Source organism: Hippichthys cyanospilos, chromosome 1 (assembly GCF_059441005.1).
Source record: "Hippichthys cyanospilos isolate Australia breed blue-spotted pipefish chromosome 1, RoL_Hcya_1.0, whole genome shotgun sequence".
Classification (NCBI taxonomy): Eukaryota; Metazoa; Chordata; class Actinopteri; order Syngnathiformes; family Syngnathidae; genus Hippichthys; species Hippichthys cyanospilos.
In genome coordinates, this window is record NC_142369.1 from 2,455,990 (window position 1) to 2,470,256 (window position 14,267).

Consider the following 14,267-nt stretch of genomic DNA (forward strand, 5'->3'; position numbering starts at 1 on the left):
GTCAGTTGTACAGTCTGTTCCTGACAGCAGCAAGCGGTCACCTGACTGGGGGGCGGAGCCAAGCTGCAGCATGGGCAATTGCAGTGCATGCTGGAGTGCAAGCCATGAGAAGGTGGGTGGTGTAAAACTTAAGAAAAAAAATAGGTATGCTCCAATTCATTTTCCCAATACTGTACCAGGTAACGTGTTATGTTGTTTATTTACTACAAAAAATACCTTCATTCATTTATCAATGCTGATGCTGTGTGTAACATTTCTTCAATGATGTAAGTAACGGAAATTGGGGTGGGAGTAGATTACAACTCCAATTAATGATAAGAATAACATCATTCCAATTTAAATTAAAACATAATTTTTCAAATAATAATAATAGTGACTATAATTCTATTATCATATATTTACATCTTTAGTTGTTATTGCCTTTTTATTTTTTAAATAAAGGATAAACAAAAATGTCATTAAAATATCAACAATATCAACATATTTTTCCTAATATGTGATTTAAAACATACTTTAAAGAATAATTATCTATTATTTACCATTTTCCAACAATAAATGCATTTTATGTGACAGCCATTTTCTCACAAACACGTGGTGCAAATAGGTACTATTATTACATTTTTACATGTTTAATTTTTTTCTACTTTTTAATTTTTTTAAAGGGATAAATAAAAATGTAATTAAATATAAGTTTATTTTTGTAACGTATAATTCCAAACATACTTTTTTTTAGGAAGTAACAATGTATTTTTTTAAACTTTATTCAACTATAAATATATGTTATGCGACTTAGCATTTTCTCATAAGCAAGTGAGGTTTTTGGTGAATGTAGTTTTGTTTGTTATGATTTATGGTAATGAAAAAATGCGCTTGATGCCTTTATTAATGCCTTTATTTTTTCATTTTCAGTGATTAGGAAACAAACAAATGAAAAAGAAACAATCAAGTATGAGTTATAGTTTGATTAGATATTTTGATGGAACAATAGACTTCAGCCAAGTGTTACAGATGGATTCCAAAAAAATCAGAACAATCATTGATATTTGTTGTCGTAGTGGTATTGGGGGTGGTTGTAATCCCACTTTTCTGGATCCACTTGAGGGTGACGCTCGAGCGAACGAATTTCTTCCAGCTCGGCTTTCCCGTTGCCTTCGTAGCGAAGGTCAGACCATGTCATCGCGGAGCCTTTGGGCCTGGGGAGGAAAAAACAAAAAGAGTTGATATTTCCTGTTTTATCGTAATCGTCAGAGGTCAACATCATGCGGATCTTACTTTTTGTCAGTCATGTAGTCCCGGGCGATGATCCCTGAGGCGAAAGCCCACACCTGCAGGTCAGTCACATGAAAGTCCAGACCAGACACGGTGATCACAGGCTCGCCGGCGGGCACGTACTGAAGACGCAAACGCAGAGGAAAGCTTAACAATCTTATGATGGACAGCTGGACAGAAAGACTGTACCTCCTTAGGAATTTGCGCCACGTATGTCGTGTCACGTCCTTCGTAGATCCAGGCGAGGCCTTGGATCGGCTGGACAACCAGACACATTCCGGTCCACCCTTCCACCTCGACTCGGGTACGGCATCCGTTCCGGCCCTCGATTTCCAATTTCTGGCTCCAGGTGGGCGTGGCCAAGTCAAAGCCACCTTCGGCTTTCGAGACACTCAAGGTGTCGCCGAGGGTGAAGATGGTTCCGTCCGTCATCGTGTCAGGGCCGTAACGCAGACAGACGGTGATACCTAATGGAGAGATGGGTGCAAGTCAATTCACATACTGTTGACGGGCGGCAGATTGATCAGAATCTCACCCGTCGGGTAGGTCCGATAATCAGGAGGGCTCACAAAATCCGCGGGGAAGAATCTCACTTCTCCTGTACGCATAATAAACATCATCAACTCAACTGTCATGGAAACCCTTTGGAATACTTTTGTTTGAAATGAACTTCAAGGTGACATATAGATAAATGGATAGCTTGACCCAACAAAACGTGAACTCTCACCTGGACAGAAAGGGTAATAGTAGGAGTGGTAGTCATTCTCTCCCTCTCCTCCATCAGAAGATAAAGTCACCATCAACCCATCCAGAGATTTGGGGGAACTTCCTGTGCGGCAAAAAAAAAAACAAAACAGATATGCCGTACGTGCGCGAATGCATTTACGTTACCTTCCCATTGGAGATCGCCGGAAGCTCCCATGATGACCGTGGTCAACATCAGGGCGGAGGTGTAAAGACTCGTCTTCTTCATTTTGGTCTCGGGATTGTCTTGGGTGTCCCGATGTCTCTTCCCTCTGAAGATGAGTGAATAACTGTCGGATGGGCGGCCTCTTTATATACTCATCGGCCAAGGACGCCTTGGCATACTTCATGGGTTAACTTCCGTTTTGACCGTTTCCCAACTTTTTATCAGCGCGCGCAGATGTGGAGAGGTGAACTTTTGTCCGCGCTGGCTTTTGTTATTTAGTAATACATTTCGGAACGACTTTAAAAAAGATAGCCCTGTTCATTTGGAGTAAAGAAAACCAAATGATGATTTTTTTTTTCAGTCCTGTTATAGGCCGCACAAAGTATTTTCTACCTATGACGTTTCTCACCAAATCTGTCAAGCACATAGCGGAGAACAACAAAAAGCAATTTCAACAAGTCCAGTTGCAAAACGCTCAACTTCTATGACTTTGTTGAATTCAAAACCACAAATCATGCATATAGCATATAATGGAATAATAATAATTCTGAATTTTGGGGAAATTTGGAGAGGGCCATTCGACCTGCTGAAGTTTGGGAATTGTTGAAAGGAGCGTGTCTTTCTCTTTTGCTTTATTTCTTATATGTTACTCCATGTAATTAGCCCAATGTCGGAATATGACACAATATAGAGAAAAAGGACTGGTTTTTGTACTTCTCGGTCATTTTGAACACGTAAAACATAAACCTGGAATTTGAATATTCTGAAAAGTTCTAGTCACATATACTCCGTCTTATTTGCTCAAGTGGTCGCACAAATCAAATCTGCATTTTGAAGCAGGCGGATAGTCTTCCAATTCAAATAGCTTTTTATTTTTTCAAGTGATGGGTGAGCAACATGCAGTTTGCACCCGTTACTCCTTTTTTTCACAGCGTACATGAGGTACGATATCTTAGAGAGATTTATTTCATATATGTAAATATAACCAGGAATGTAGCTGTCGCAGAAAATTGCCCAAATTCCAACCGACGCCATATCGACACGGATTTTCCTTTTCGCTTTATCGATGGCGTCCCAAGATAGCGAGTGAGTGGCTGTTTTTCACTTTTAGACTGAAAAATAAGAATCTATTTCTTATGAGCATCACTTTCTTAAAAGGCGCCTTTGTCAGTGAAGTCACGTGTTCCGTAAATCGCTTCAATGTTGCGAGGGTGGGCGCTCGATAACTCAAAGTGCAAGGTCGCCGTTTTGCGCTTTCGTTTCGCTGGAAAAAAATGAATAAGACAATGGAATCTTACCTAAATTGATATGGAGAATGAGATACAAACGTGATAGGAACGCTTGTTGTGTTTTGCAACATTGAAACAAAGGCGTTCGTGCGGCTCTCTATGTGTGTGCGTTTGAACCCAGATGCTAATTCTGAATATGCCAAAAAGACAACACAAAAGTCAAACCCTGTCAGAATTAAGAGGTACAAAACGTAAATATGTCAAAATGTGATAATAGTTGAAACGTGGTCAAAAAGTTGACTTTCCGCTGCTTTAACTTGCTTCATCTTTCAATCAATTGACCTTTAGTTTGAAAAGAAAGTGGCCCTTTTGAGCACCCGTGACGTCTTGTGCAACCAGATGGGGCCCTGACAGAATCACAAGTCTAAAATGGATTTGTTTTGATTTCGACAGATACGGCGGTGCTGATTTGGGAGACAGAACCATGGTGAGTCACTTGGATTTGTTTTTTCTCACATACCAGCAAAGCGGCACATTTTTATAGGGCCCGGCCAATGAATCGGATGGATGATTAAATCGTCTGATTGAGGCCTTTCAAACATCAGCCCGGAATATTTGCTTCATTCCCAATATTAGTCGATGAATTCAACTTGAATTTGAAATACCGTGCCATAACCTTGCATCCTTCGATATATGTCACGATTTGTTGATAAGGTCATTCTGTGGATCTGTGATTCCAAACTTCATTTTTGCAAGCTCTGATTGAGTGAGCAATTCAAGGAAACGTTGATTTATTTGATCCCATATTTGATTAATTATTTAAGCATTCATTTAATGAATGAAATATTGAATTCATTATTGACACATTCATTGATGTATTTTATTCCGTATTTGATTTATTCATGAAGCGTTCGATTCATGAATGAAACATTTCATTCATTATTGACACATTTAATGAAACATTGATTTAATTCATGAAACGTTTCATTCATTATTGACACTTTTAATGAAACATCGATTTCTTTAATTCCATATTTTATTAATTGATGAAGCACTGAATTAATTAGTGTGACATTTAATGAATTCATAACCGTTTTATTTAACTATTGAATGGTAAACTCCTTTGTTTAATTTTGCCACTTTGGGTCCTCCATCCCTGCGGTCTCTCCTGCGACCCGACAGTTAGACGCTTTGATTCCCGCCGCGGATGAGCTGATGAAACTCCAAAGCGCGCCCCCTGGCGGAGAGACGGCCGTGCTGAAAGCTGCTGTTCAGGTGCGGCAAAACATCCTCGACCTGTTTTTGCACCGTCGCTCGCGATTGCGCAAGAAAGCTAAGACGCCGACGTCGTCGTGCAGAGAGCGGCCGCCGGCGCCGAGTCCACCCGCGGTCTGGCGGCCAAGGCGGGCCGGGCCAGCTACGTCGCGGCCGAGCGCCTCACCCTGCCCGACCCCGGGGCCGTGGCCGCGGCCGCCATCTTGAGGGCCGCGGCGGAGGCCCTCGACGAGCGGCGGCGGTAGACGGGCGCCGGCGCGGCCAAAATGTCAAATAAATATCTGCAGTAAGCGCTTGTCGGGGGATTTGTTTCATGAGCCCGACGGCCGCCGCGTGGACCCGGCTCAAAAGAGCCGCCTCGCAAAGGTAAACAACAGAAAGTGTTTTGGCCAAAATAAGGCGGAAGGTGCCCGCTTCCCCCAACGCAACCAGTCGGGCCGCATTGAGCCGGGAAGTGGGCGTGGCGCCGGGGAAAATCGCACTCTGCGCACACCCTGATTCCTCACTTGTTGGACGGGCTTCCCGGAGAGCGATCGACGTCGGCCGGGTCAGCGTCCGTGCCGCCGCAGACCGCCCCTTGAAAATAAGGTACGCGCTCACTAAAGCCAAACGGAATCACCTGAAAACGGATTGGAGGGCAAGCCGACAGCAAATGTTCTTTAAATACGTAAGCTAACAAATTTGGGGCTTTTCGCTTCAGTTTCACTTCACTTGAAGTCTTTTATGAGAACTGAAAATGTTCATTTCTTTCCCGAGTGTTTATTAAAACAAAAAAGTACATTCAACCTTTTCTCCGAAATGCTTCTCTCTATTGTTGCCGATAATTACAAAGGACATTTGATATTTTGTCAGCCGCCACAACAGCGGTGAACGTCAAGTTCGTTATGTCACAAGGGACTAATTGGGTCAACTTGGAACCGAGTTTTCTCCTTTGTCATCTTTGAGCCGCTGGGTAATATTCGCAAAACTTTGTAACCGGCGTGACAACAACAACACGTTCAAAAAACCTCACATTGTACAGAATGTCGCCTTCAGGATGTGATAAAATCTCACCTTGCTTCATTCCTAAAATCTTCGCTTCATCCTAATCAGATTGGAGGCTGTCTGTCTGCGTATGTTTTTGTGTCTTAGTAGATTTGGGCCCCCTTTGGATATGTAACAGTTGTATGTATCAGTTTTATTTTTGGCCGGGGAGTTGGACAGCGATTTGAAATTGGATGGGTGAATCTGGGCAGGCTGCCAGCGGAAATGAAGATTGTTCTTAACCGGCAACATTTTGAAACCGTATTAGTCACAGAAGAAAAAGCCGGACGAATCAACTTTGAACAAATCATACAGGTTGGGGTGAAACGAAGAAAAAAAAATGCCTGATATAAAAATATGTCACTCCTTATTTGAACAAGAACGTTTTTTCACAACTGAACTGTCTGAAGCTGAAAAAACAAGTACAAAATTGATCAAGCATGATGTCGATTGATCTGGAACATTAACACAGGAGCACCACTATATCAGACCTTTTAGCCTGAAGAAAAAACTTTCAAAAAACTGCTTTTTTTCTTAGTCGCGTTAACCCTTGCGCACACACATTGCAAACTACACACATTGCATTTTGTCGTAATTGGTAAATGCTTTTAAAGTTTTTTATGAATATTTTTTTCTTTCATCCACTTACACTGGCATTAGTTCAATCCATACATAAATAGGTTACATTTTTAAACACCCGCAAAATTCATCACCGAAGTCTCAAAGGGCTCCACAGATGAAAAAAGGTCATGTGGAGACCTCTTTGGAAAAAAGAAGTCGTACAGAGACATCTTTTCAGTTTACGCTCTTTGTCACGTGGATGTCAGTGTAGCGTATGTTCTGTTTACACAGGATGTCCTTATATGGTAGTCTACTCTCCAGCGAGCAATTCCAGTGCTCAATCTGCTTGGACATCTTCAATAATCCCTCATCCACGCCGTGCGGCCACAGCTTCTGCGTCGCTTGCATCAACCAATACTGGGACGGGGCCAAGGTAGGTCCTTGAAGTACCAAAAAAAAGAAAGCAAATTTAAAAATCCCTTTGCACGTTTCCTCCCTCTGCAGGTGTGTCAATGTCCTCTCTGCAAAAGGACCTTCCAGAAGCGTCCCGACCTCCAGGTCAACCGGACCCTGCGCGAGATCACCGAGCAGTTCAGGTCCATGTCTGGGGTCGGGGCGGGGGGAGGAAGCGCGGTCAAGGACAAGAAGGCCACAAAAGGGCGGGAGCGCGCCATGCCCAACGAGTTGTTGGACGAACTGACCAGCAAGCTGCCGCGACCTCACGCCGGCCTGCCGCTCGCCGCCGACGAGCAAGGTCAGTCGGCGTGCGTCTGACAAAACCAATGGAAGATTTCGCCGTTTATTTCATTCCTTATTCGAGGATAAGACTTGAAATACAAATATTTGCCACGTCACAAGCAGACGGAGCAGTGGAAAGTCCAGTTTTGACTGCCCCTTCTCAGAAATTAGTTTTTCAAAAATGGACCTACCATCGATTTCAAGACCGTAAGCTGCAACTTTTTTCTCGTGATTTTAGACCTGCGGCTTGTGGTCCAGTGTGGCGTTTTTTTTTTTTTGTTTTTTTTTTTTTTATTATTATTTTGCTAGCCACCAGGGGGCAATCCACCGGTAAAGCAAACGCATGTATTTGTTCAAGGTGTCAATTTATGGGACAACTATAAAATAGACCTGAAAAAAATGGAATCAATGGTTGTGCTTAAAAACTGTTTTAAAAGTATTGTAATAAATATAAAAGAAAATAGCGATAAGTTGACTAACTTTGTCAATAAAAGTTTGTCATAGGTAAATTCGATTTGATTTTTTATACTGTATATACTGTTTAAAAAGAAAACGTTTTAAAAAAAAAAAAATCATATTCCACGTGATGTTATGGCCTGAAATTTATAGTAATTAAAAAAGAAGAAAAAGAAATAACAGCGTCATCATTAAACCACAAAAGACCAAAAAATAAAAAATAGATATACCATCTTTTTGCGCAAATATCTGATGTTATGGCCTGCACTTTATAGACAGCTTATAGTCTAAAATTTATGGTAATTAAACAGGAAGACCAAAATTTACAGCAGCAGCAGTAAAGCACAAGAGACAAAAAATAATCATTAAAAGAAACCATAATGCTCCCAGTTATATTTTTGTAATGGTTTCAAAACTGACGCAAGCTATAACAATCAGAGATATTTTTCATCATTCTTGAACATTGCAGCTTTTATTGTTTGTTGAAATGTACGATCTGATTTGCATTTTTTTTTTGGTATTTCTTGATCCAGATTGTTCCATAAATGATCTCCTTTGACATAGCCAGGAAATCTCTGTTCCTTTTAACATATATTTACTCACTCCTTTGACTTCTAGATGTTGATTGGTGCGGGTTTTTTTTGAAGCACCTTTAACATAATGAATAAAAGAGTATCATCTACTCATACGTCACATTTCAATGTTCGAATTTAGTTTGATGTTTGGGCCTGACAGCCTGGCGCTCTTGTCTTCCAATCCAGGTGGCAAAGCCATCCCCGGGAGGCCGGCCAGCGCCGCCATCCTGGCGTCTTCCGTCCCCTCGCAAAGTCCCATCTCGGCGGTCGCCGGCGGACCTCCGCAAACTCTCCCTCGCCCGGCCGACTCGTCCGGCCGTAGAAGGTTCACCGTGAGCGGGGCGGCCAGCGGCCATGACCTCCCTCTCTGCGACATTCACCACAGAGGCATCATGGTAACGCGGAGCGCTCGGTCGCGCGCTCTTTGTCGCCGGCGGCGACCTCACCCCCGTCCGCGGTGTCAGATTTTCTGTCGGACCGACGGGGAGTGCATCTGTCCCGACTGTGAGGCCGAGACGCATTCTACTCACGACACGGTGACGGTGGAAGCGGCGTGGACGGAGAAGCGGGTAGGTCAACCGAACGCGACTCGTTCAATGCCAAAGACGTATTTTTACGTCTTTTTTTTCGAGCGATCAGACTTTCAATTCCAGGTACCTAAAAGTATTTGGCTGAAGCGGTCCTTCTCAAATAGTGGGGCGCGAGGCCACACCCGGTGACCTCCAGGAACAGGCTTAAAAGTTCATGTTTGTTGAACATTTATTTGTTTATTTGTTTTTTTATTATACACTTATTTTAAAAAGGATACACTTTTTTTAATATTTAATGAACTTTGTGTTGCAATCAGGGAGTCTTTGAATAAATAAGAATAAGTTACCTAAAGTATTGACTGACTTTTATACATCATTATATTTGATATGTGTTGTTTATAATACATCATCACTATTAATCATAAAACAATTATAGTTTTTCCATTTATTGAAAAAATAAGATCATTTTTAACAAAATCGTCTCGTGGGCCGGATTAAAACATTTTGCGGTCCAGAACCGGCCCGCGGGCCATATGTTTGAAGTCCTGGAATACGTTCTACTTAATTATCCGTATAATGTACTGTGGTACTTTTAATTACAAAATCAATTTGTTCCGGAAATAATTTCATAACATGAATCTTTCATAAGTAGAGCCTCTTTTTACATGTAACTAGCCTAATCCATTTCAAGCCCCCAAAAATGCTCCTAAACCCCTTAAATTGATATTATTAAATGATAAAAATGCATCAAAAACAGTAGCAAATACATATTAGACTGACATTAGTTCATAATAATCAAAATATATCACGTGAAGAAAAATAAAAACACTGCTAACCCCTTTAAATTGATCATATTGATTGTAGCAATTGACAATATGAATGCATTTCATTTGTTTGTCTTTGTTTGAGATGGTGCCGGTGTGTTGGGTGTTCATTTGTGCGTTACATTTTCAGTGATCCATGAATCATTTCACAAGTCCACCGGAGGAATAGTATTATTTTTAGCACACAAGTTTACTTAAATTTAGTTTGGGGTCATGCGACGTACCCCCTGTGTGATATAATTGCTAAAATGCTAATGTCGCGACTGCCCAAAGTGGTATATTACAAATGTGTTTTTATGTGAATATATTACAATGTTAGCTGGAGCTCATGTCAATTTTCTGGTTGCGCGCGCGCGCAGGCTCAGCTGAAAGAAACGGAGCAGCAGACTCGAGATATGATCCAGCAAAGACTCCTGAAAATCGAAGAGATCCGATCGTCGGTGTCCCGACTGGAGGTCTGTCCGCCAAACGCGCTCGCCATCGTTTTGAGCGTTTCCGCCGGAGGGAATTGTCCGTCTGTTTTGAGAAATTTCTTTGGGATCTTTTGTGTGGGCCCAGCTGGCGGTGGAGCGGGCCGCGACCGGCAGCGTCTGCATGTTCTCGGCGCTGATGGCCACCGTCGAGCGAGCTCAGGCCGAGCTGATGAACGCGATGGAGGCCAACCGGCGCGCGGCGGAGAACCGGGCCGACGCCTTCGTACGGCAGCTGGAGCAGGAGGTGGAAGAACTGCGGCGCCGGGAGAGCGTCCTGGCGCAACTCTCCGCCGCCGACGACCACCTGCAGGCTGTCAAGGTGAACCGGGCCTCTGAGGCCATCTGGAACGCGGGGACCTCTGCTCGGCTTATTTATCGTAAAAACATCTGTTTTAAATCCCGGATGCGCAGTATGCAGTCTTCACATTTTTGCAACTAAGCATAAATGTTTCTCATATGAGTGTTATTAGGACCTCAAGAGGTACGTTTTTCAAGTGTGTGCGCTAAAGGAGGGTCTAAAAATATAGCTCCTATTAAAGGAATCCAGTGTTCAAGTAATGGATTACCTTAGGTAATGAAGTCTTAAAGTATTTGATTACCTTACCTTACCTTAAGGTCATGGATCACCTTAGGTAATGAAGTGTTCAAGTAATTGATTACCTTAGTACCTAAAGGGATCGAGTACTTTAGCAATGGAGTACCTGTTATAATCAATTAATTTAGGACTAAACTATACAAAATAATCAATGACTTTAGAACTTAATTACTTAAAGCGATTGATTGATTAAGTACTTATTTACATAGCAAAGCGTTACTTTAGTATTTAATTACCTAAAGTAATTGATTCATTTAATACTAAATTCATTATGTAGCAGCCATTTTTAGAGCTTCATTTAAACAAACAGTTGAAAAAGTATAATTAGGTCCCTGGATTTGAATAATTGGACTCGGTTACACGAGTGTGTGTGTGTGTGTGTGTGTGTGTGTGTGTGTGTGTCTTTGGGAATGAGTTAATAGGGTTTCTGCTGGTATAAGCAAATCAAATTCAATTTCTTCTAATATGTTGACAGAAGCAGGATATTTTTACTTTTCAACTTAAGAGCAAATGCTTTGTGCTCGCAGGGGGTACTCGGCTGAAAAAAAAAAAATCACAGGGGGCACATCGTTAAAAGAAACATTGAGAAGCACTGTACTCGTTCATACTGTACTTGCTACGCCATATTTTAGACCCTTCCCAACCCCAACACAGAGAAATAAAAAAATACATACTGTATATATAATTAGAGGCCTGGGTATTGAATTTCTTGACGATGGCACGTAAATAATTCAACTTGTTTCCTCAAGAATTTCTCCAGCGTCCCTGCTCCTCCAACCACCAAAGACTGGTCAGGCGTGTCCGTCACCTGTGACCTGGGAATCAGCGCCATCTACAGGTCGTTGGCTGCGGAGGTGGAGAAGTTCCAGGAGCAGCTCAGAGGGGTCACAGAGACGGGTGCGTCCACCGCTCCTTTTATTTTTTTTTTGAAGGCGTGTCTTCAACTTTGAGTTAATTGCTGTGAAATTAAATTTTCATTTCAATGATATAGCTTTGTTGGGCTACTTTTACAGATTTCATTGCCTCATCGCCGGAGACATGTCCGGCGCGCCCACAGCCCAGTGAGTGTCCACGAGAGATGTCCAAAGTCTTTACGGCAAGGGCCAAAGGCAAAAAAAAAAAGTTTATTAAACATGTTATAACACACTCATGCTGAACGCATTTAAAGGGGGAAAACAATAGGTCATTACAGTATAAGTGTTATGTCAAAGAAAATTATTGAAAAATGTTTTTTATAATACACATTTTTTATATTTTTTTAAACTTTTTAATTGTTTTTTTCCTGTGGTAACATGAAACTAAAATACAAAAAAATAATGATGTCTGTAACTGTAATTTTATTTCCATTCTCAATGAAATCCCATGACAATTTTCTGACTTGCAAAGGAAATAGCCTGATGTGTTAGGATGCTCCAATATCTTTGCAAAAAATAGATGGCAATTTTTAAATTAAAATTTTTCCGGTTAATTGTTTTTAAGCAACAACTGAGATCTTGTAACAAAATAATAGAATGTCATCTTATGAATACATTGCACATAATGCATATATTCAATAATACACAAAATCTTATTCAGTTTATACATCTTTTAATATATATTTTAATACTATATTTTCAAAACCCCTTTTGAGCACAATATATGATCCACATCTATCAAATCTATCTCACAGTTGCTCAATTTTTGCTCCATGAATTGACATTTTGAACAGATGCACACATATGCTCTACTGGTGGACTGCCCCCTGGTGGCTAGTAAACAAAACTGCAGGTCAGAAGACGCAGTTCTCAAACCATGAAAAAGAGTTGTCTTTTATATATTAAATTTTATAAATTTAAATTTTATATATATATATATATATATATATATATATATATATATATATATATATATATATATATTCAACCTTGTTAAATGATTTTATTTTATTATTATGATAGAACATGGATCCCAAGTTTGACTGCAGACACCCCCTTTTGCGCGCACATATATATATACACACACACACACACACACACACACACACACACACATATATATATATATATATATATATATGAACATAAAAATGTAGTCAGTGAGTGATGAAAGCTTGTTGATGCCTCGATATTTTTCTTTGCTATTATTATAGTGTTCTCATTTTTGTTAGGTGGGATTTTGGATTTAATGCTTTTCTACGTTGCCTGCACACGTGCTATTTTTCCTGTTTTTAAATGGTTAAGAATGTTTAAATCAAGTGACATATAAGACACTCAGTCACAGTGCATCCAGTAGACTCGGACTTGATCGCAGGCACTTTTGCGACGTCCTAACATGTGCGTTTCTCCCCAGGAATGAGAAGAGTGCAGGAGTACGCAGGTAGGTTGACCCCGACAGGTTGACCCCTCCCCGCAAATTCCGTGTCTAAAACCCGCTCTCCTTTCTCACGTCCCTCAGTGGATGTGACCCTGGACTGCAACACGGCCCATCCCAGACTGCTCATCTCCGACGACATGAAGAGTGTAAGGCGTCCCCCCCCCCGTCCCCCGGAAAAAAGCTTTGCCGCTCTCTCACGCCGCTTTCTTCCCGCGCAGGTGCGATGCGGCGACCGGCACCAGCTGCTTCCCGACAACATGGAGAGGTTCGATCGGGTGGTGTGCGTCCTGGGCAGGGAGGCCATCTCCTCCGGGCGACATTACTGGGAGGTGAGCGCGCCCGTCGGATCTGGCGCCGGCGGCGCCGTTTCAACGTCTCCTCCTGTTTGTCAGGTCCAAGTGGGCGGGAAGACGGACTGGGATCTGGGTGTCGCCAGGCAATCCATCAACAGGAAAGGCAAGATTGAGGTGACGCCAAACAATGGCTACTGGTTCCTCAGCTTGAGAGACAAGTGAGTCATCGGGATCTGTTTTCACTCGGGCGTTAGCCGCTCACTAAAAATAAGAAACCCCTCACTTGCCGGTGACGTTTCAGGATGAACCTAAAATACACTCAAACAGCTCACAAAATCTCTTCGCACACTTAAAATTGTGGTTTATGAATTGAAAACTTGAGAAACTTTTTGCGACGCAAAATTCTGGTCTCAATTCCCAATGAATAGAATAATATAATAAAATGATTTATCCTTATACTGTATACACACGCACACACACACATACATACAGTATGTATATATATACAGTATATATATATATATATATATATACAGTATATATATATATATATATATATATATATATATATATATATATATATATATATATATATACACACACACACACACACACAGTATCTGATCCCAAAATGGGGGTAAGTGCGTGAAGAACACACCTCAAATTGATTCGACTTCACGGCTTCACAGTGCAATGCGGCTCACCATAAACATGATGATTTCGATTCCTCCTGAATTTTGACCCAGTTTTTGGGCGCGGCGTTTAAACCAAGGACCTGTGCCGTCCTCAGGAACAAGTACGCCTTTCGCACAGAGCCGTCCACCGACGTCCACCTCAACCTGCAGCCCAACAAGATCGGGATATTTGTGGACTTTGAGCGAGGACAGGTTTCCTTCTACAACGTGGAGGCCAAAATCCACATTTACACCTTCAACGACACCTTCACAGAGGTCATCTTTCCCTTCTTCAGCCCCTGCACCAACAAATCCGGAAAAAACGACGCGCCGCTGGTCATCACGCCGGTGGAAATGTCGGAATGAGCCCGCGCGTTGCGTCCGCGCCACCCCTGATTTGCCGTCACTCTTCTCGCGCTGCTTTCTCGCTGGATTTTCTCAATCGATTAAAAACAGCCCAGATTTCAAAAGTTATTCATGCAAGCATTTA

The 14,267-nt window shown here is 41.8% G+C and overlaps 3 protein-coding genes across 8 annotated transcripts in view; 2 read left to right on the forward strand and 1 right to left on the reverse strand.

The window, feature by feature from the left end:
- Positions 1-4,973, forward strand: part of tkfc (triokinase/FMN cyclase) — a 104,473-nt gene extending 99,500 nt beyond the window's left edge. For 3 of the 4 annotated variants that reach the window (XM_088414761.1, XM_088414770.1, XM_088414784.1), the window contains 4 exons: positions 6-112; positions 3,862-3,895; positions 4,591-4,683; positions 4,767-4,973. In XM_088414761.1, the coding sequence (XP_088270887.1) occupies positions 6-112; positions 3,862-3,895; positions 4,591-4,683; positions 4,767-4,928 (396 nt within the window). In that variant the 3' untranslated portion in view covers positions 4,929-4,973. Of the gene's footprint in view, positions 1-5; positions 113-3,861; positions 3,896-4,552; positions 4,684-4,766 lie in introns of all 4 variants that reach the window. The other variant, XR_015865603.1, reaches the window with a different exon arrangement.
- Positions 875-2,324, reverse strand: LOC148428557 (uncharacterized). The gene is made up of 6 exons (XM_088434875.1): positions 2,161-2,324; positions 1,997-2,098; positions 1,805-1,867; positions 1,459-1,736; positions 1,273-1,391; positions 875-1,193 (listed from the first exon to the last, which is right to left on the reverse strand). The coding sequence occupies exons 1-6, from the start codon at positions 2,240-2,242 to the stop codon at positions 1,034-1,036; spliced, it is 804 nt and encodes a 267-aa protein (XP_088291001.1). The 5' UTR covers positions 2,243-2,324; the 3' UTR covers positions 875-1,033.
- Positions 4,974-5,007: 34 nt separating the features above from the next.
- On the forward strand, positions 5,008-14,251 carry LOC148428558 (E3 ubiquitin-protein ligase TRIM39-like). 3 transcript variants are annotated; one of them, XM_088414732.1, is made up of 14 exons: positions 5,008-5,271; positions 6,559-6,700; positions 6,772-7,021; positions 8,223-8,431; positions 8,501-8,605; positions 9,750-9,845; positions 9,949-10,182; positions 11,208-11,355; positions 11,472-11,567; positions 12,787-12,813; positions 12,892-12,956; positions 13,029-13,139; positions 13,203-13,321; positions 13,894-14,251. In XM_088414732.1, the coding sequence occupies exons 2-14, from the start codon at positions 6,560-6,562 to the stop codon at positions 14,141-14,143; spliced, it is 1,851 nt and encodes a 616-aa protein (XP_088270858.1). In that variant the 5' UTR covers positions 5,008-5,271; position 6,559; the 3' UTR covers positions 14,144-14,251. The 3 variants fall into 3 exon arrangements, with proteins under 3 accessions (XP_088270858.1, XP_088270877.1, XP_088270869.1); XM_088414751.1 differs by having other exon boundaries at positions 11,472-11,519; XM_088414743.1 differs by having other exon boundaries at positions 5,130-5,350.
- The last annotated feature ends 16 nt before the right edge of the window (positions 14,252-14,267 follow it).

Bases quoted from the DNA above. Each gene is read 5' to 3' on its own strand.
- LOC148428558 (XM_088414732.1), top strand. From the start codon at position 6,560: ATGTCCTTATATGGTAGTCTACTCTCCAGCGAGCAATTCCAGTGCTCA. The intron at 7,022-8,222 runs GTCAGTCGGCGT...CTTCCAATCCAG, and splicing joins GCTCGCCGCCGACGAGCAAG to GTGGCAAAGCCATCCCCGGG. The intron at 12,814-12,891 runs GTAGGTTGACCC...CACGTCCCTCAG, and splicing joins AAGAGTGCAGGAGTACGCAG to TGGATGTGACCCTGGACTGC.
- LOC148428557 (XM_088434875.1), bottom strand. From the start codon at position 2,242: ATGAAGAAGACGAGTCTTTACACCTCCGCCCTGATGTTGACCACGGTC. The intron at 1,737-1,804 runs GTGAGATTCTGA...TCTCTCCATTAG, and splicing joins TTATCGGACCTACCCGACGG to GTATCACCGTCTGTCTGCGT. The intron at 1,392-1,458 runs GTACAGTCTTTC...TTGCGTCTTCAG, and splicing joins TGGCGCAAATTCCTAAGGAG to TACGTGCCCGCCGGCGAGCC.